This window comes from Euleptes europaea, chromosome 3, assembly GCF_029931775.1.
Source record: "Euleptes europaea isolate rEulEur1 chromosome 3, rEulEur1.hap1, whole genome shotgun sequence".
Classification (NCBI taxonomy): domain Eukaryota; kingdom Metazoa; phylum Chordata; class Lepidosauria; order Squamata; family Sphaerodactylidae; genus Euleptes; species Euleptes europaea.
In genome coordinates, this window is record NC_079314.1 from 49,839,262 (window position 1) to 49,861,999 (window position 22,738).

Below are 22,738 nucleotides of genomic sequence, written 5' to 3' on the forward strand. Positions count from 1 at the left end.
TGCATGAGAGAGACTGCTTCCTTGTAACCCAAGGGGGAATAAAACATTTCTGCCTTTGTAGGTGGAGTCATATAAAATTTCCCACGCTGCATTTCACCTGACCTGGACAACCCAGGCTAGCCAGATCTCAAAAGTTAAGCAGGGTTGGCCCTGGTTAGCATTTGGATTGGAGACCACTTAGGGATACCAGGGTTATTACGCAGAGGCTGACAATGGCAAAGCACCTCTGAACGTCTTTTGCCTTGAAAACCCTATGGGGTCACTGTCTGTCAGCTGTGACTTAATGGCAAAAGAAAAGTTGCATTTCAAACTGTTCATGTTTACAAATTAACTTTTTATTCCTGCAGACCAAGGCATTGTTTGTGCACAGCTGTAAACGACAAAAAGAAATGAGGATTCGGGTGGGGGGGAGGTTGTACATAAGTGACTCATCTCAGTTGTCTTCATATTAGGAACCATGAAAGCTCCTCTGTGGGTCACCCCATAGCTTTAAATCTGATCAGGTATTATAGCAACTATGGAATAGCTCCTAATGCTTTTTCTACTTGTAGAAGGCAAGAGGAGCTGCTACAGGAGGAGGTGGGGATGCTTCCTTCTGAGAGTGTTGCTGTGGTCATGTGACTTAGGACCCAAAGCTATGAAGCTGGCTTAAAATTCTGAATGTTTCATTGTTGAGTGACTAAGTATTTAATCAAGGATTCTTCCTCTGTACCTTTTTTCAAATGCAATAGAAGACCTGTCAGTTTTATCTCTCTTATGATGCTACATCACCTATATCAACTTTGGACCCTTTTCTTTAAACTCTGTGACATGCTCTACTTGATATATTATTTATATGCTTCTCTATCACCCTCAGCGTCTGCACCTGAGCAGCATTTATTTATTTAGCATTCGCCATTCATTCCGTAACAAGCAAGCAAGCGCTAAAAAAGATGCCTTCAATCAAGTTGGCTCATTGCTATTCTGGCTGTGTGACGGCGCTTCCTTAGCAGGACTATTGAAGCCTTGGCATTCATTCCCTCGTGCGGATGTGATAACAGAATAAAGGAGCTTTACAGCTGGTTGCAGTCAAAGTAGCAAGGCCATTGTAAAAAGCTCACATGAAAATCGCTGATGAATGCCATTACTTTTGTAAGGAGGCTCAACAATTGGGAATATCTATATTTTATTCCCTGGAGGGAAGATCATTTACAGCAGAGGTGATCTTCTAGTGCTTAAGTGGCTTATAAATTGCAGGATGAACATTTAAACAGATGGCAAATAATCATTTAATTATTACAATTAAAAACAGGAGGCAACCAGATAACTGTCATTCCCCCACCCCCCATGAATGCTAAATGTTGTTAATTTTTGGTGCATGTTCTTAGAATAAAACTGGGATACTTGCATTCTTAACTCATCATGCACCTGACTGTTTCTCGTTAGGGTATCACTGTATTTTCCAAAGTAAAATTTCAATTTTGGTTGTCTATGATCATAGGGCCTTTTTGCCAGAGTGTAGAAATTCTTTGTTTTGCAGTTTAAAAGGCCTGTTTTGGACAAGTGTTGTGAAAATAACTTCCCATTAAATTATTCCTCTGACTATATGTGAAAGTGTAAGGATGTGAGATTCATGCTCCCCTATGCCTGTTGCTCCACTCTGGTCATAAAACTAAGAATGCCAGGGTGGATCCAACCACCCTCCAAGGAGCATAATTTCCAGTTTAAGCGGCTCTTAACATAATTTTTAAAAGAAATTAACATTTCTCTCTTCTAGTACATTTCTGTTCTTGCATGTAATTTTCTACAGTAACATGTGATTGTATTTAAAATACCGAAGCCTCTTCAGTTTAGAACAGAAATTCTAAAGAGAACTTTTGGATGTAAACGTGATGAGCTTTGAGGACCAAGATGCTTACCATGAGCTAGATTCCATGGTGTCATTCTTGTTTCTGGCCAAGGGCTGCTTGTGGAACACTGCACGTAATCCCGGGTTTTTCCAGTCTCCCCTCTTCACACAAAAACCTCTCCTGAAGTTCACTGGATCTGGCCAGATCAGGATTTACTGCCGTGTGCGTAAATAGAACCAGAACAGAAAACTGTCACATAAACTTCCCATCTGCTTTTCTAACCAGATGATGTTGCTTCTGGTATTGGAGAGAAAACAAGTGCGGTAGAGGGTACGGGTCAGACTATGCGTGTGTAACCTGGGGCAGAGTTGTATCAACGTCACAACCTACTTCTTTCACTGGCCAAATCAGATTCTTACCCTGCCCTTCTATGTGGTTGGGGTAGATCTGTTTAGCTGTAAGGCTTGCTACCAAGGTAACCTTTTTGCTGTTTCTGTTCCAAGTATAGAATTTCCTATTTATCTGGAGGAATGTTACATAATTGCTTCCCTAGAAAATATTTTGTGTTTCTGCCCTCGGAGCATAGGAATTTTTGATGATGAGAAATTATTCAGAGCTGGAGGTATTCTATTAAATATTTAATAACCACAATGGTATGGTACTTTAAAAATAGTTGAAAGGATATTGTTAATATTTGATGCCTTTAAGATTCATATTGGGGATCTAAAATGTTATTACTTTAAAAGTTGCTAGAAATCATCTAAAAGTGGTGATAAGTTTCTCGCCCTTTTGAGGCTGGGAATTGACCCTTTTACTAGAAGCCATGTAAACTAAACAACTTAACAGGGAAATCGGCGTTGGTGCAATCATAAAAGGATGCAACTCTAACCCTAATTCCATAGATAAAAAAATATCCTCTTTATCTGGTGGGGCACGGTCTATTCATTCCTCTCCCCCACTCCCCTGCTCCTCTGACTAATTCATAAGATCTTGGGATGGAGTCTGAAATAATAGCTTTGAGTTTGGCCACAGAAACAATTTTTTTTTTTGCAAGGCAATGGGATATTTGTGATGTTAACCGTCTAAATGATTTTTATTGATGGTGGCAGATGCGTCTGTGATGATGCGCTCCGAGTCACGCCTAATATGCTCTGAATAAGTCTTGTGGAAGGCTGTACATCTGTCTTAAGAACTTTTGCTTAAATATTGAAATCAAGGTCATTGTTTATATTTGATTTTTGGCCTGAAGTTTTTGTACGTTTTAAAGATGGTTGTAACTTTAAGAGTTGCAAATGGAAAGTTGTAATAGGCAGCAGGTGTTACGAAAGGCAATTATGCATTAGGTGTTTTGCTCAATTTTCAAAACTGTCCAAGACTATCCATTTGAAATACTTTGTTGCCTGGTTTTATCTCTGAATCATGATGAATTCTTAAATCTAAAGGGAATATGCATTTTTCCTTTAATGAATTGAATACCTAAGCCTATTTGATTTAATTTAAAAGAGACTCGGAAAACAGTATTGAACAGCAGTGTGGAAGAGAAAAATATCAAGAATAAATTCAGATTTTGGGCATGCTTTGCAAGTTTCACCCTGTTTTTAAAAACCACCTTGAGAGAGATGGTTTTTCTGTGATTTTTTTTATAAAAGTTACTCAGGTTTTTCCCCCAGTCCAAAATTACCAAAAGTTTATTCCCATCAGATAATAAATAAAGAAGACAGCCATATTTACTTACATGTCCATGGCTGAAGACCATCTAGTAATGTTCTGTATCAACAACTTATATTATTGTTATGTTGACGCATACTCAGTTTACACGTCAGAAACTTCAGTCTTTCTTTTGTGGTTGATTTTCACCAGATATTGGAAGTCTGATAACTTTCCTAAGATACAGCAATGGTCCAAGAAAATAAAGGAGATGTATTCCCTGATTACACTTACTGCTTTGGAAAGTAACAAAGATACCAGGAAAATGGACTCAATATAGTATTTTGGATTGAGATAGATGGGACTTAATTCCTTCATACTCTTTATTTTCTTCCTGAAGGGGCTAAAGCTGTATTTTGACTTTGTTCAGCCATGGTTATTTTGTATCCAAACAGATTGTGATAGGCTTCGTTTAGACTTTGTTGTGTGTGTGTGTTTGTTAAAATTAAAAATGTGAAAATGGAGCCTTTCCTGACAATGTACACTACATAATTTCCTTTTGGGCTTCTTTAAGTAACATGGTATACATTTAAGCCAGTCATTTCTATGCACTTTGGCTACCCGCTTAGCTTTATTGGTGAAAACAATCAAATTGGATCCAGACTAAATCAGCATTTTCTTCCAGTTCCCCTTTCCTGGTGCAGAACCCATGATGTTGTTCCTCAGAGTCTGCGGTCTCCTAAGAACGTGTTTTGTAGAGATCAGTGGGCTGCTGTGGAAAGAGGAAGGCAGGAAAGTGCCATTCTGCCAATGGAAAATTTAGTCTGGATCCATTGCATCATCTGACATCTGTGGTCCATATGCACAATATTTTGCCCTTTTTTGCCCTGATCCACAGTGTACACCTGTATGATAGTGTCTTATGTTTGCTGGTAAGCTGAGCTCTTCCAATGTAACCCCTCAAAGGCATATTAAATTTCCTGGTAGCACAAAAAAGTTGAATGAGAATCAGAGGAAGTTGTCATTGTTTTTGCTTCCCTGTGCAGCTGGGGGTGGGGGGAGTGAGTTTAGATGCTTACTGCATGTTTGATACTTCATCAGTCAACCTATTCATATGGGAGATGTATCCATTCTGCAAGTGCTTGCTTACTAGTGAGCAATTTCAACTTTTTGCTTAATAAGGATCAACCTCTCTGGACTCTGATTTGGAAGTTGGGTTTAATAATTTAAAAATTGCCTCTGAAAATGATTATTTGGAGGATGGCTAAAATAACAATGGCAGAACTTTATCTTAAATGTATCACAATACTCCTGTTAACTTTTGATCATGTAACTTAGCTCTTTCTCTCTCTTGTTTTTTACAAACAGTCTGAACCAGAGGGGTTTTCTCACTTCCACTTATACGTTTGTGCTGCCTTCCTTGTCAGATGGAAGAGGGAGATCCTAGAGGAAAAAGACTTTCAAGTGAGTAAATATTTCTTTCCTCAAAGTGAAATATACTATTAATGAGCAGCTGTGTCTCTAGAAACTGGGTTCATGCAGCTACTTTAAAGAATACCTTTCCTGCTTTGAGAGAGCAGCAGCAGCAGCTCAGAGGTGGCTGCCAGCTTATCCGGAAAAGCCGGAAAGAGGGCTGTGGGCCCCCGCTCACCCCAGTCCTCATCAGTCACCAGCAAAAAGTACTTTGGGAAGCATCTCGGCCTCAACGGTTGAATCCAGCAGTGTGCGAGAGGAAAAGAAAATTTATGCAGCCCAGTACCTTTTGTACAAGCAGTAGCTCAGTAGTAACTCATTTGTAGCAAAACATGGTGCTTCAGTATATTTTTAATGAAATAACAGTGCCATGTGGATCGATGGAATGTCGAACAGCGTTCACATGGTTTCATTTAATTTGGTTATGAAATTAGATCATCAGCAACATCTTGCACACGTTTAAAAGATAGTGGGGATACAGTTGGTTTCACATAGTGCAAGCAGGCTGGGAGGAGTAATTTTAGCATTTTCACTTCTGCAAGGACTGGTTTTCACATGGATGTCTCCTGTGGAATGCTGCCCCATGTAAAGAAGTTGTACCACCTTGAACGTTATCACCCAGCTGCTGAGCTGCCATTTACCCATTCCCTGGAAACCACTGCTATTTCTCCCGGGACCCCTGCTGTCAGTTCTGGCTCACTGGCAGTGGATTGTGTTGATCTGCTTTTGTTAAGTCCCTTCAGGTTTATTCTTTTAGGAATGGGATAATATGAGAGCACCACCCCATTGGATTAAGAACAACTAGCCACATTTAACATCATCTTTGGCAAGTGTGGGGAGGCTGGAACAGGCCCCAGGTTTGGGCTGCTCTGGGCAAGATGCTGTCTGCACCTCTCCCCCCCACCCCCGGCATCCCCAGCAACTCCTAGACCTACTCTACATAATTTGAGTTTTCCCTAGAAGTAATGTAGTGACACAGACCCCGTTGCATAGCGACCTCATAGGGTTTTCCACGGCAAGAGATGAACAGAGGTGGTTTACATTGCCTGCCTCTTTGTAGCAACCCTGGAATTCCTTGGTGGTCTCCCATCCAAGTACTAACCAGGACTGACCCTGCTTAGCTTCTGAGATCTAATGAGATAAGGCCAGCTTGGGCTATCCAGGTCAAGACTGTCCTCCATTTAGGCAGAGACAAAAGATGGGTTGCAACAGCCAGGGGCACTTACTGCTGCCATAACAAGGGAGCAATAATAAAGAAGAGGAGGAACTGGTTTTTATACCCCAATTTTCTCTACCTTTAAGGAGTCTCAAACAGGCTTACAATCACCTTCCCTTTTTCTCGCCCCTCAACAGATACCTTGTGAGGTAGGTGGGGCTGAGAGAGTTCTGAGAGAACTGTGACTAGCCCAAGGTCACCCAGCAGGCTTCATGTGTAGGTCTGGAGAAACCAACCTGGTTCACCAGATTAGAGTCCGCCGCTTATGTGGAGGAGTGGAGAATCAAACCTGATTCTCCAGATTAGAGTCCACCTCTCCTGACCACTACACCATGCTGGCACGCTAATGGCCACCAGTAGCAACATCAGCCTCTACCGAGCAGAGCAACAGAGAGCAGGCAAGTGAGTAGAGATTGCTGGTGTTTCAGGAAGGCTTGGATGGGGAACTTACCCTAGGGGATCCGCAGCATAACAATGGCAGGCAGGTGCTGTGTTGAGAGCACGAGAGAGACAATGGATTCAGTCCACCCACTGCTCAATACTGTCCCAGGATAAACCAACTGAATTGGTCTTGGCCCTGGTGGTGTAGGCTTAGAGATCTCAGAGACTTCAAAATCCAACTAAGTCCTTTTTGACAAGGTCTGCTCAGGATTTCTTGTGTCTCCCTCAACTAACAGCTGGTTCTAATCCAGCGGCACATCTTCAAGATCCATTCAAGAGTGGGCTATGTAAGTGGAGGAATTCAAAACAGTCTATCATGGTCACATCCCTACTGAAAGGTGCTTAAAGTTATGGAAACTCAGCTATGGGGAACATATTAAAGTGTGGTCAACCCTCAAAAACTGGAAGGCTTTTGGATGCTAATGTAGGCTGACATTCTGCGGCCAGGAAGCACTATAAATATGGAACAAGGGTGAGCTGTGGCATGCATGTGGATTCTGAAGCACCATTATTTTTATATTTTAAACATTATACTGTGTTTAATTCTATTACAATGTAGAGTTGTTTGTTCTCATTGTATTTTAATGCTGAATATATAAAACTTCATGCACTGTTATTTTATTTTATGGCACCATCAAGTAGTCACATCTATTTTTCTTCAGTTCTGTGAAAATCTCAGAATTATCGCTGGTACTAGGGAAATGAACAATATTTCAGTGTCAGAGTCATGGGGATGAATACAAAGGCAGTAATCATTTAGCTCTGAGATCAACTAAATACTGACAACGTAAATTAAATGAATTTTACATCTTGCACACAAATCATGAGGCAGGTTGTACTGTATTTAGAAATGTTCTAGATTTATCTACATTAAACTGAACTTTTAAAAACCTAGTTAGAATTGGCACGACAGTTTGGCAAACAAAGGAGAGGAGATTCTGACTTAGAAAGCTGTTGACCATTGGTTGTTGGTAACTATTTAAAGTAGGGTTGCCGCCTCTGGACTGGGAAATTCCTGGAGATTTGAGGGCAGAGCCTGAGGATAGTGAAGTTTGGGGGTGGGGGTGGAGCTCAGCAGAGAATAATGCCATACAGGCCATCCTCCTAAGCAGCCATTTCCTTCAGAGGAACTGATCTGTGTAGTCAGGGAGGGTCTTCAGGCCCTACAGGAAGGTTGGCAACCCTAAACTGAAGGGAATACCATCTCCCATATAGACCTCCACCTAAGATAGAAATCTGACAGGCCCTGCTGTCAGGGCCAAACGACTGCCCACAGTGGGGATCCACAGCTGTCTCCCTATTAAAAACAGAACTCAGTGAGCAACACATGGCTTTGCCCTTCTGTTTTAGCTGTGAATGGGTGGACTTGTGCATAAATGAAAGCAGATTTCCCCCTGTCCTAGCTGGTTTGGTCCTGAGTTCCATTGCATATCAAAGAGAAGCTTATGGTTGCGGTGAACAGGGCTTTATCTTTTCAGAACCTACATCTTTATCAATATCAGCTCTGAGGAGGGTCCTGCATTCCCGGTGCCATCATGGAAAAGGCTCCTTCTTGGGTGTCTGCCCACCTGAAGAGAGCACAGTAATGCCTTTTTTAATGCTGTGGTTTGGGTCCTGAAAGCAAAGTGCCAAGAGTAACAGCTCTATAAGAGGCATTGATAACACAAGTTCTAATGAGAATGTGTACACAGGACAACTACTTCTTATGTGTGAATGACATACTGGGCAGCACCTAGTGGAGGTGGCAACTTCCAACTGCATCTTAGGCTCCTGGGCTACAATATTCTGGGAAGTCTCTCTGGGTCTCCTTCCTTGTTGATGTTTTCTCCTGTTAAGAGAGATGACCCCATTCTCTGTCATTAGCACAGTTCCTGTGGAAGCCCTGATCCTCAGCCATGTTGGCCTTTTATAGTCAGGAGGTGGCCATCCCACTCGTAGCTGTGCCACATCATGTTCGGCTGTCCATATTTACTTCTGGTTGGGGCGATGGTGCCAATGAGCCATTGCCCAGCTCCCCCGCCCCATATTATTTTAAATAATTACACGCAGGACAAAAAGTGCTAAATGAAGCAGCTTTATAGGAGATATGCCTGTATTGAAGTAGTCCAGCCTAGATGTGACAGGTTCATGAATGACTAGGACCAGATTTGTGCCTCAAGAGAGGGATGCAGTTGGAACACCAAGTGAAGTGGAGCAAAGGAGCTGCAAACTGTTGTAGAAATGTGAGTAGAAATGTAAACACTAATGAAAGCACTGCCTAAATGGTGAAGCTGCTCCTTCATAGAGAGTCCTGTTGCATCCAGAACACTGGACTGATCCTTGATTGGCAATCTTTTCCATCATTAGCGCTTCAGTCTCATATGGATGGAGTTTCTGTTTAGGCTAGACTTTAGTCTGTTCATGGTATTCACGCAACAAACTTGACAATAACTCAACAAAGATGCATTAGCACTGTACTGCTTTGGCGGTGTTTCAAATAAACCTACCCTGCAGCTTGGTTGGAAATGTTTAATCCTTGCACTTACAAAGTTGTGGGTCTCCATCTCTCCCTCCCCTTTTGTAACTTTTGTCTGCTTCAGAAGAAGTTGCAAAAACAGCATAAATGTTTTATTATATTAACGTCTTTTTATCAACACTGTAAGAAAGTGGAACTTGTTTTCTTGACCGATTAAATGGGCGCACTTAAAAGATTGTGTTGTGTGTCAGCATTTGCAATGTCCGAGACCTCTCCGAAGCTGCTAAAGTGTATTTTTGAATGCTTATTCTCTCTGCCCATATTTATAAAGCTTGCATTAGGGCTTGCCAAGAACTGATGGGATGTATTTTATCGATTTGTTTTAAATGCTGCCATTATTATTCACTGCAGGCAGGTAGCTAATTGGATAATCACCGTAACATAGGAACCTAAGAAGCATATCACCAGCATATTACTTTGCTTTGTCTCTGAATAGCAGCAATTATAGCCATTTCTGGGGCAAAGGGGTGATCTGAAGGAAAACAAAGGATTGAAAAAGAGCAAAACTTTTGTCGTCTAATCTGGTCCGCGGGCCTGAGGATTGGTCTGCTGGCTGTCGTTAGTGCGAGATCTCTTTTTCCAACCTCGCTTTATTCTACAAAGTCTGTGATCCTAACATTTTAATCCCATAAAGCATAAGCTTTAATATGTAATGCCATATTTCTGCACTGTTCAGCAGTCTAGTAAAATGCAGATTCCAGTGGACTCTTTAAAACTTGCAATTTTAAAAATATCATTAGGTCGGTGCTATTAACCTTGTTGTGTCATTGGTCAGCTCTTGGTTTTTGCCCCAGGAAGGCTTTCTAGATTCTTGACATGGGAAGCCGTGTAATGAAATTCAGGCTAACCAAAGAGGTCTTTGTCTCCACTGATGATTTTATTTTAATTGAGGCAACGTGTTGAGTATGGGTTAATTTCTCTGACATGATTGTGTTTGGGCCGAGGCTTTTCTTGCAGTATTTGAATGAACTGACACGGGATTTAAGAAGGAAAGAAGTCCAGGCCATAGGAATAAAATGAATAACAAATGGAACTCTTGGAGGAAGGTGAGAGCGGGCAATGCATTTGGCACTGTTTGTTTAGGTTTTATAGAATATTTCAGCATGAATAGGTGCAGCTGAATGATTTCTCTCTGGCTCCCTGAGTTACTTTCATTTGGATGCGTTAACAAGCGATAGTGGTATTTGGGTCATTGTGACTCAGGTGCTGCATTTTGCTCAAGTGAACACTGTTGCAGTTCTGTTTCAAGGGAAAAAATTTCACATTGGTATTCTGAATTTGTTTCTAGAGAGCACACGCACCATTCCCTTGTGATTAGTTGTACTCTATTGTGAAATGCCACATAATTCTGTAGTAACTTTTTTTTTACCAATCAGGACATGAATACTAGCAAATGAACCTATTGTGAAGTCAAATAATTTGACATTTCCAATTGTATTATCACTCTTGATTAGTTTTTCTGTTAAATACTGATCTGCAATTCTGACTTCGCTTTCAACTACATTAGCATCTCTTTATTAGGAAGCTGCTCGGTTTGTGTCTGAACAGTGGCTGCTGACGATGAATAGAGGCATTTTTTTTAAAAAAAAGCTCTTTTATCAACTGCATCAGGGAAAACTTATAAATTAACACTTTGCTGTTTTGAATTTAGTCTGGTGTAGACAGATAGCAGAAAGAACCAGACTATAGCATCAGCCCAGGCTCTTCACTTACTTAGCTTCTGGTGGCAGAATGTTGAGTGCTGAGGGACCGCTAGTTGCATTGGTAGCAACTCTTAGTGGGGTAGGATGTGTGGTGAAGACACTATTCGCATACAGATGGCAGTGGGAAGGTGAAGATTCTGAAAGTTGCATGGCATGATGTGAACAAGATTGCTTTTTATATAAGCTTTGGCCCATTCTCGGAAGCACTGGTGCAAAGGCCCCTACTGTCTCTACTTTTGCAGCCCCATGCAAAGTATGGCTGGTATTGATTGTTTGTTCCTTATGTTAGGTTCCAGCGATAGACCATCCTACTTATATACCGGCCACCTAGTTTCTCATTAGGAATCTTTTCTGACCTGGCAAAGATTGTCTCAGCACCGGCACTAGAGACACCCAGTCTGATTGTTCAGAGTGATTTCAACATTCATGCCAATGGCTCCTTGCCTGGGCCAGTGCAGGATTTCATATCCTTTCTGACCACTATGGGTCTCTCTCAGGCTTCGACAGGCCTTGTGCGTTTCAAAGAGAATGCTTCAAACTTAATATTTTGCACTGAATCTTTGGGAGAAAGTCTGGATTTGGGACTGGAGGTTCAGTCTGTGCTGTGGTCTGCCCACTGCCTCTTCAAGTCACAGGGAAATGTGGCACTGATAGTATGCAAGAGTGAGGGATTGGTTAAAATGGTCTGCCTTCAGAGACCGATGGATCTGACAAATTTCTGGAAAGCTTGAGGAGATTTTTAAATCCCAATTGATGGCTCCATTTAGGCCACAATGGAAGCCTGGAATGAGAAGCTCCTGGAAGCTATCAGTATAGTTTGCTCCTGTCAACCTCTCCCACCCTTGAGGCAGAATCCGGCACCTTGGTTTACTAGTTTACTAAAAGCTGGGTGACAAAAAGGGCTGGGGAGATGTTTCGGGTAATGTTGGTGGAAAACCTTGAATCTGACAGTGTGTGCTATAGAGATCATTGGAAGAACTGTGATCTGCCTCTGCTGTTACCAACCAGCTCACACCCAGTTCAGTTGTTTAAGATATTTTTGCACCAGAGCATTTGAACTTCTAGGAACTCAAGATTACTTGCAAAACTATTACGAAGTTTTTTGCTGATAAAATCCCTTGATTACATTCCAATTTGGATGCTAGTTGAAATATAACTGATACGCTAGGCATTCCTAGTACTTCGCCTGGTCCATTTGTGGATCATTTTCATCTAGTTATCTTGGTGGATGCCGAGAGGATCCTGGAATCTGTGAAGGCCTCTATTTGTACTTTGGATCTTTGTCTGTCCTTAAACAACTTCTCACCCACCACAACACCCTTCCGAGCATGGACACGGTCTCTGGGACCAGGGCCGGCAACAAACCAAGATGCCAGCTCTGTCCCCATATTCACTCTGGCCACACAATCACAGGACCTAATAACACTGGCCATGTCTCAGGCTCATTCACTTGTTCATCTTTCAATGTTATAAATGCTATAAAATGCCAGCATTGGCCTTCTACTCTACGTCAGACAAGTAGGTCAGCCCCTATGCAAAAGAATAAATGGACATAAAAAACCACAACACTCAAAAACCAGTGGGGGGACATTTTAATCTTCCAGGACCTTCCATTGCTGACCTAAGAGTGGGAGTCCCCAACAAAAAAGCATTAAATCAGCTAGGCATTTACAAATTGGACTTCTCTGAAATGTTCATTGCCAAGAAATTTTTTAAAAAGTAAAACTGCTTTGTAAATAACAGAATGCTCTATTATAAGAGATACATATATTATAAGAGGTAAGAACCTACTTGCTCTTCTTCATTCTTGCAGCAGTTCTTCTTCCTAATTGTGACCACATAGCTATTTATCAAACATTCTATGATGACATGGCCAAAATAAAAATGTTTTTATATTAATGCTGGATGCATCTTGACTGTAAAAATAGCTGCCTCAAATGGAAGCTTACTTAATGGTAAAAGGTTTAACTTTTCAGGCGATGGTGTCCTTTCCTGAACCATCTGATAAAACAAGTTGGCCTTTCCCCCATGCTACCGAGCTCTTTGAACTCCTCCCTGCCTTTTCAAGGCCATTTCTCTTCCCCAGTTTGTCCCCAATGACCAATCTGTGCTAAATTTTCTTTTTGTTTTTTTCAGAACCATTAATACAAATTTTGGTGATATCTTGTCACCTGAGAAGATTTCTTGCATCAATATTTTTTTCTTACTGCAGCACCAGGTTTTTCCTATTGAATAGAAAAGCTTCCTGTAAATGTACTGTCATGTTGCCAGAACCTTGTTTTCCTTTCTAACATGACTAGAAAACTTGAAGGCAAGGGTGAAGTTGTGGCTTTATGGCACTGAAACTTTAAACTAAGTCAGTGTACGAATCAGAATGCTGTTTGAGGTAAGTATTATAATGCTTGAACTTCTGGATCCCCCCTCCATTAATGTAAAAGATCTTTATCTAGCTTTGTGCAGTTCAGAAAGTTTTTCTGACCCTTGTTCAGCCTCTACCCTCTTTAACATGGGCGTGTTGATACAATAGGAAAGGGTAGTTGATAGAGAAAGATTTATTAGTACTGCATTAGCCAGAAAAGATACAAACCTTGTCAAGGGTAATTGATAAATGTATACGAGTTCCTTCTTACACAAAGTTGTACTGCTTACTGACAGGATGGGATCATACCAACTACATTAAAGTGTAGTTGTGAAATCTGACTAGTCCAGCATAGTCTGCCCGAGGTTGTTTCTTGAGGGACCAGCACATGAGTCAACTGTGGACCCACTTAGGGTTTATCGAATTTCCTTCCTAAACCAGATGTATGATAAAAGCAGAGATGCGTTAGAGCCTCTCTGGCATTTTAGGATTAGTGAGCGAGATAGTGTTGATTATATTGTATTCATATGAAAATTGCAGTTTGGAATAGTCTTCCATGTTGATTTTCTTTACACTTCGAAAACCTTTGCTCACTTCATGTGCTTATAGAGGACTGAACATCAAAATAAATTGAACCTCATGGTAGCTATTTAATAAGACAATCATCCCTTAAAAAAAAAAAGCAATTACAAAGATGTTCTAAAATGGGCAAGTTGGCATTAAGCCAAGCCAGTAATAAAAGCGGCTTCTGAAAGTAATCTAGGTAGGTATTTGCCATACTTTCCTATTTACTAAGGTAATGGTAATTTGTACCAGCATACTGGGGGGAAATTAGAGCTACGATAAACATAGGTCTAATTTAAGAATTGCCCCTAAAGACCTGAAAATATTTAATTTGGCCAACACCATGAATTTAAAGCAGTTCACGGAATAAATGGAAAGTGATTGCAGTGATTAAAAAGCATGAATTCAGCAAGGAATTCTATATTGTAGAACAGAATACTGTGCAATAATTCAGTGTAGGCAAAAAGGTTATTTCCCCCCCCTACGCAAGTAGAAATTTGTGTTTGCTGTCCAAATATTGTGCAGCTCTAGATTTGCAGAGCTGAAGTGCTGAATCCTATGCCCAGCTCATCAGTACATTTCTGGTATTTTATTCTTTAGTTGGCAATCCTGTACAACAGCAGCCTGTACAACAGCAGCAGCAGCATCTGTAACCAGAAAACGATCAGGCTTGGCAGGTTGTGTGTGGTTTATCTCCCCCCACCCCATGGCGATAGCTTTCCATGGGTCTGTGCTAGAAGTAACTACATAATGCCTGATGAGCACATTTCCCCATTCCAGACTTTAAATGCTGCAGCAAGATCTTGAAGGTGTGAAGGGAGCAAAGCAAATCCATTACCGTAACCACAGAACCACATATGATGGCAAGATTTCATAGCTACCCATGGTGGCATAATTTTGTAAAAAACAGATGGTCACAGAGGTTGCCTTATTTTCTCGTGCTGATATGTAAGAGTGGAGCCAGGTTTAAATAAAAGTTCAACTGTTTCTCGCTATTTGATCATATCTAACCAGCTTGTCCTTTCAAGCAGTAAAGGTCATCCTCCGTCTGCGCTCTAACTGCCCTGTAATCTGTGAAGCAGTTTATGTGCACACTTGGATATTATTCTGCAGCTGCACAAGGCAGTGATAATATGACTTCTCCATATTCCTTGGCAAATCCATGAACTATGGGGCACCTCCAAGTCACTTCCAGGAGTGGACTTTCTTTAGCAGCATATTTGGCCCACTCCTGCACTCCAGATGAATTAAGGCCCGTATTTTTCCCTCCTGTTTTGTCTGCTTTCTCAGTTGGGATCAGCACAGGCTGTGCAGTCTCTTGTGATTGATCTCCTGCAGTTATTTTGGGAGGGAGGAAAGGATGGGTGGGTGAAAGCTTACTGAAGGGAAAGATATTTTTGCCTCCCCTTGGAATCTTCCTGAGCTCCTGGCTGTATGGTATGGTGTAATGGGGAAATATGCCATACAGAAATGCTCTTAGACCACTTCCTCCACAACTTCTGATAGCTCTGGCATACTCTTTCTAACTGGCATTTGGAAGCACACCACTCTTACCCCTGTACTTAGAGAGGTATAAATATTGAACTTTATAAAGAGCTATAAAAGGTTATTGAGAGCTGTCATGGGCCTCTGGAAAAGATTCTAACACACACATAGGTAAAGGTCCCCTGGGCAAGCACCGGGTCATTCCTGACCCATGGGGTGAAGTCACATCCTGACGTTTTCTAGGCAGACTTTGTTTACGGGGTGGTTTGCCAGTGCCTCCCCAGTCATCTTCCCTTTACCCCCAGCAAGCTGGGTCCTCATTTTACCGACCTCGGAAGGATGGAAGGCTGACTCAGCCCTGAGCCGGCTACCTGAAACCGACTTCCCTCGGGATCGAACTCCGGTCGCGAGCAGAGCTTGGACTGCAGTACTGCAGCTCACCACTCTGCGCCACAGGGCTCTTAACACACACATACACCCCTTGTATTTAAAGGAGTGATAGGGTAGGAGGGAACTTATCAATCCTCAGCCATACCAGAAGCTATAAACAGACATATTAATCCATCACTTGACTGGAAAACATACCAAGTGTTCTCTTGCTGTGGGAGATTAATTGGTATGATTTCAAGGCAAGCAAAGGATTAAAATCAGCTCGAATTGATTCCTAGAGGGATTTCTAACTGTCTCTAGGAGTCCCAGACACACAGGCATCTTGCTGAGTAAGACCATGAAAGCAAAATGAGGCAGGCGGATTTCTTGGCTTCTTAGGGTTCCCTGGGAGGCCAACAAAACCTTATTCATCCCCTCTTGGTGGCCCTGGCTACCTCCTGCCTTTCCGCATGAGTCATGGAACTGCCTGAACCTCCTGATTGGGAGGAGGTAAGCCTGTGCCGTGATTCACACAGAACCTTTGAAGGCAGACAGTATTGCTGCTTCTCTGCATTTGGAATATTTGAACAACATGATGACACTCCATGTGGGAATACAGCAGAATTACTGGCCACCAGCAAAGGCTAACAAAGGAGGCAAAATAAGGCCAGAGCAGTGACTCATGCAGAGAAGTAGCAGGCATTCTTCTCTGTGGATGGGTATTTGGGCTCACTGGCTAAATGATCAGCAGTTGCCTCCCCATTTAGCTGAGGACTGTGACTGCTTAATTGGCCTTGGGTTGAAAAACCCTCCAGGGTTTTTCAGGCACTGCTTCTTGATGACCCCTCACCTGCAAGGGGGTAAGATCTCAAAGACTGTTCTCAGCTGCTGAGCTGTATCCCCCTCCACTATACCCTGGGAATCTTGCCTCTAGCTAAAAGAATAAAGATGGTCAGCCTCTTGGGATTCTTAGATATCATGTTGAAATCTTTTATTACTACATAAACATTGGCAAAGCTCCTCTGCAAGAAATGCTAGAAGGATCAGATAACCTAGTGTTCCCCGCAAAGTACGAAGTACACAGCTTTGCGTCACTGGATTGGCTTCAAAAGGATAACTGTCTTTGGAAAGTCAGCTTTAACTCCAGTAAGATTAATAGCTGTGGCTTTTCTCATAGTAAGATCCATGTCATTACAGGCCTCCTCCTTGAGAGAGAGATTAAACGTGCCATCCTTTGATAGAATTGCCTCTTGTTGAAATCATAGATATGGATGCAGGGAAGCAAGTGTGAGTTTTGTCCTGACGCGCGCTTTATCTTCTGTGTTTCTTCCCTTGCGTTGGCCGTAATGGAAGCCCTATCATACAGCAATCTGAGAGCAGCTCAGAGATAGCAGAGTAGCAGCGTGAATTACCAGCATGACTCAGCAGGTGGACAGTTTTGGCTCGCCAGCTCGGTACTGCAGTCTTCCTATCTGTCGAATGTACCTCATTTATTTCTGTAGTGTTATGTTTGGAGAGGTTCCAGCCGTCCTAAATGCACTGAATTCGTGCTCCACTGATGATGCAGACATTGCTATCTTGTCTCCTCGCAGCCTTGCTATATATGTGCTACTGTTTCCCCTATGCTGGCATATCTCCTCACTAATATATAATGTATCACCAACTGCAGCTCACTGTTAAAAAAATTTGACACTTCCTTATTTTTGGAAAGAATCCATTGAGGGTTATTGAGGCGCGCCTTCACACACACACACACACACACTCATTGACTATTGAGCATCCAGCTCTGCTTCATCCTTAATAAAGCTGTTTTACATAGTATGCATTTGCATGGTACCCAAATCTTTGAATGCATTGAGACCTCTCCCTGGCAAAGCTCCTTTTCTTTAAGGAAATCTATAAAAATAGCGTGGGCAGAATAGTAAATTCTAATTTTGGAGAATAATCAAATACCACATTCCAGAAGTGGAAAACTGCCAAAGCATTTGCATCCTTCAAGTAGTTTCATTCAGTCTGTGTTCAAAACAAAATTTGCATAGTCATTCTTCTTCATTTATACTCTGTGGTTTCCAGCAGTTGCATACAAGAAGTATTTATATAGTGTCCAAAGATCAGCATATCTAAACAATCGACTATTCCAGCTACTGGAATTCTGTATGGGACTGAATGACTACTCAAATTTTATGTGCAACTGCTGGAAACCACAGGGTATAATTGAAGTAGCAATGACTTCATATTCAGCACTGTTAAACCAAATGCATTAAGCAGCATTCTATACATCATTCAGGTTAGTCTGAAGCATTGGTGTTGTAGTGGCCCCACTTACGGAAGGTGGCCTTGGGAGTCTGTCCATTTTTCAAGGGAGCTGTATACACCAGGTGAGTAGGGTTGGATCCGGTGGGAAATTTCCACTGCTGCATATTTTTCATTTTTATATATGTGTGTATGTGTGTGGGTGTATATTAAATCTATATGTAATTAAATAAAAGCCATAGTCTAGAAAATCTTACAAAAGGGTTCAGAACAGCATACAGAAACTAAAGCATTTTCCTAAGCCCTTAAACGTTTGGAATACTTTTCACCATTTAAACAAACAAAACCAGAAGATTAGCCTATTGTGCTTCTCTGCAGTGGGAATTCTGTGTCGAGATATCAGGAAATTTGATAGTGGTGACAAGCCAGCAAAGTTTCAGATGCTGAGCCCTGGAAGGGTGGTGTGGTTGAGTGCAATTCAACATGAGAGGTTTCATGTTTGTTTAACTAATACAAAACAAGGGAGTACTTTACACACTTGAAAATCTTAGGAAGAATCTCTTGGTTCCAACCACATAGGGAAGTGATGCAAGAGGTCCCAGGAGGAATCCCCAGCATCTCCAGTTAAAAGGAACAGATAGTAGATGATGTGAAATACCTGTGCCTGAGATCATAGAGAGCTGCTGCTAGTCATATCAGTGTTGAGCTAAATAAACCAATAACCTTGACATACAATAGGACAGCTTCATATCTTCATGTGTGTTCAAAACTGTCAGGTGTTGCTTCTCTGTGGTGAGTCACACACACACATAACCTTTATTGGCATAAACATCAAGAAAACAATTACAAAAATGTCAGGAGTCAGGAGTAAATCTCCTCCTAGTAGCATAGTAGAGAAATTTCGCTGTGGTGAGTCACATGAGGCCATTCTTTTCATGGTACGCTTGTACAAATCACTACCAGACATCACATTCGACATCAGATGTTAATTCTTCCATGTGACTACTTTCATGAGAGCTTTTTGTGTAAGTCTCTGTTCCCATCTTGGACTCACGCCATTGCAATTACAACTGTTATGCATGTAATATGAAGATTGCTTGTAACTGGTAAAAGAATGCATATTCATAACTCTCATGTGTTTAAGCAAGGTAATGCAAAGAGATCTGTCCATTAACCTGGAATTCCATCTTTGGCCCCACCATTGGGTTCTAGCTGTTTTGTATGCCACTGTAAAATGTCTGTTTAGTACCAAGTAATAATGTTGTAAGTTTTATGACAAAATTCCTCTCGTTTTAATATTTCTTTAAAAAAAATTCTCACACACACCAACCCTCACTATCTTTGTTGAGACTTATAACTTGTTATGACACCATTGCCACTAATTATGACGGATCCCTTATTTTCTATAAATGGTCAGAAATTTATGGCATTTGAGAAGCTTTTTGAAGTACAACTTAAAAATGGTTTTATTTGTCTCTTTTGGGGATTTAAAAGTCAGGTTAGCAAAGATTCATAACAGGAATGTGGTTTGTAACAGATTAACAGAATTTAGGAATTTAAGATGGTTATGTTCAAGTGATATATTGTAATTCCAAATGTATCAAGATGGTTGACATAAAAATGTTTATAAACTTTTATTTTCTACTGAGAGTTATTTCTCTTAGCAGTCACTGGTTTGTTTCTTAAGCTTATTTCACACAGTTGTACTTTAGTTGGCGGAGTTAGGAACATTAACACACTTCCCCAGTTTCTCCTTTAAACTGGCCTGGGATCATTCCTTTCACCAGAGCTACTTCCTGTTAAACTCTTAGGGATCACTCTCAGAGCTATTTCCCTAGATAACTGGTTATGGATCTTTCCTGATCCAAAACCCAGATGTGTTCCTTTTCACTCAAGAGGAGAATCCTCCACCAAACAGCTTGCAGTTTACAATGCTATCTCCAAGCTCTGTCTGTTAACTTCTCACTCAGTCAACTTTCAGTTCTCAAGTGTCAGAACTCTCTCTCTTCTTTTCTTGGTGGAAGAGTGACTGGCTCTTGCATGTCCTATTGGACCTACTTAACTTGTACATTGACAATATGGGTAGACGGTGCTGTCCCATTTGTTGTTATTGTCTGAAAATGCTAACATTTTATTTTAAGGCATCTCTAAGTTACATGGGGGTTAGATTAACATACTGACCCATAATTTCCTATATGTTTAATTTCCCAGTATCTCCCGTTCCCCCTCACTAACCAAATGATATACACTCTTGGAGGGAAACATATCATGTAATTCTTCTGTTTACTCAAAACAAATGTGTGTTTCACTTAAATATAAAAAGCATCTTTAGCATGCAGGAAACCGCCTCACTTGTGGTGCTTAAGCCATTGAGGTGACCTGCCCAATAGAAATGTCAGTAATTCATAGCTGTCACTAGAGATGCCTCTATCTGAAGAAAATCGTTTTCTTTCCATGTTTCTTTCTTCAGCAGAAACTGAATAACCATGTCAATTATTGGCTTTATCACTGTGTAGCCTCCAGAGAAGATGAAAATCGCACTTAACTACTAAATTCAATCAAAGTGGCTGATGAGAGGACAAATAGGAACTCTAAAAAAAGCTTTTGGAGTATGAAATGGATAATATGTGATGGGCTGACAGATGCCTTTGTTTTCAAACAAACTGATGGGGAAGGAGAAATAAATTTTATCTTTCTTTTTTGTTTACTTCTAGTCTCTTAAGGTTCACGAATTACTGGTGTATATAAGACTTCGTTATCTTGTTACAAAAAATTGTCACACTGCTACAACATGAGTGGAAAAGAAACCGAAATGTAAACATGAATTGTTTTGTTATCTGCCTCCAAACAAACTAGATTTAAAATTTCTTCCAGATGCGTCCTTTGTTGTTGTAAGACCTGGTTGGCCTTTTTACTCATAAGACAAAAAGGATAAGGTCCTCTTCTGAAGCCCTGTTCTCTTTACCCTCTCCTGTAGAAATGAGGTCGGTGGTAACATGAGATGGAACTTTTTTGGTGGTGACGCCCCACCTTTGGAATGCCTACCCTGAAGCTCACCTAGCACCTACCTTTCTTTTAGGCACCAGGGCAATACTTTTTACCCGGGTTTCTAACTAAGGGGTTTGTATCTGTTTATAGCCTCTTCCTGGTCTGTTTTATCAATATCATTTTAGGCTGCTCAGTGTTTAGTTTTATGCAGTTTTTATGCCTGGTCTTCTTTTTAATGTTTTTGTTCCAACTTGCAGTTTCCATTGTGACCTGATGCCTGGAGGTTGTCTAAGGGTACAGTGGATTTGTATGGTTGTTTAAGTTGCAAGGCACCTTGACCAGGGCTTTGGAGAGGCAACATAATTTTTCCACATTTTTTATTTATTTATTTTTGCTGGAATAGCTAATTTGTGCTTGGTTTGTTGTTATCACAAAAATGCATACCCCAAGCACTTGACAACCATGCTAGGCTTAAAAAATGAGTGGTCTATCTTGACTGTACTTCTTAACTGCTAGGATAGTCTAGATTTATATGCACATCTATGGCTTTCAGCAGTCTCCTCTTCCTAGAGTCAATGTAGAGTGATGGTCTACTTCAGAAATTTCCATATCCACTACAGAACATTTAGTCTGTCTCAAGCAACAAATGGGATTTTGTGGTTCAGTTTGTTTATACAAAACACTCCGAAATCTGCAGATAATTTGCCCCAAATCAATCTCTGTATAGAACATTTTTATTCCTGTGTGCACTTTCATTTTACGGTTGAAGTATGTTACTGAAGTAAGTACCTTGGTGAACTTTCCCAAATGAATGTGGCTGCCACACTATCGCAGCCCACAAAGATATATTGGATTTTCAAATTGCCGGTATCCAAAATGTAATGTGTAGTAAGCCTTTTCCAGTCAGTGCTCTTGTGACGTAAGTTCAGCACTATTCCTGCTAGGAAACACTGTTTTTAAAAGAGTGATGTCAGTTATGATGTGTTTAAAAGAAGATGGAGATAGGTATGTGAGAAGTAGCTATCTGATCGCTATTTTAAAAGGAAGATTAAGTGGTCCATTAGACATTATCCCAACCTTGTGGAAAATGGTTTTCCATGATCATCCCACTGTGGCTGGGTAATTTCTAAAGAGACCCAGTGTTTCTATGTTTTGGCATGAACTGTTCTGCAGTGTCCTTGAATGCAGAACAGTTGATATCATAGGGAAACCTAGCCCTAGGTCCATACAAAGAGTAGATCACAGTTCAGTTTGACTTCTCTCACTATATTCTGTTTTCGACGTAACACCCAAGCCCTTCTTTTTCACAACTTTTCTCCCTCTGCTGTCGCAATGAATGGTGTACTTACGGATGATACCATGTAACCTAGTACATACACAGACACTGCAAGTCAGTGTAGACAACTCATACAAGTTGGACATTGGTGCTCCTCCAAATTGAACAGTGCATACCCAAATTCGAACTACTGCACATTCTACTTTGCAGCCTTCTTGAATGCAGAGATGATACTATTCAACTCTGTGCTACTTCAGCAGATGTTAAAGTCAGTGAAGCTTCACAGTTCTTCCTCATAGCTGAAAACCATTTTTCTGACTTCTAGCCTCCACTGTTGGCTTTTTCTCCTTCTCTCGTTACAACATTAATGTTGATTCTTTTTAGCAAGTTTCCTTTGATCTCTCGGGCAATATTAAAGAAATCACAAACTGTATGCATGAAGTGGTCTGTGCTGAGTGCTAGGAATGCTGATAATTTTCCTTCTAGTGGTTACAGCTAATAGTAGAGAACACAGTGGCTGCCTACTATGTTAAATAACATGATGCATGTATGCTTTTTCTATATGAAGGGAAATAAATCAATATTTTTAGCTCTAGAATATAAATCTTTTTCATGTAACT

At 40.9% G+C, this 22,738-nt stretch overlaps 1 protein-coding gene across 1 annotated transcript in view; it reads left to right on the plus strand.

Annotated features, from left to right (window-relative positions):
• Positions 1-22,738, plus strand: part of TBC1D22A (TBC1 domain family member 22A) — a 123,748-nt gene that overhangs the window by 96,841 nt on the left and 4,169 nt on the right. The window contains exon 12 of the mRNA XM_056846693.1: positions 4,845-4,940. Within this exon, the coding sequence (XP_056702671.1) occupies positions 4,845-4,940 (96 nt within the window). The remainder of the gene's footprint in view (positions 1-4,844; positions 4,941-22,738) is intronic.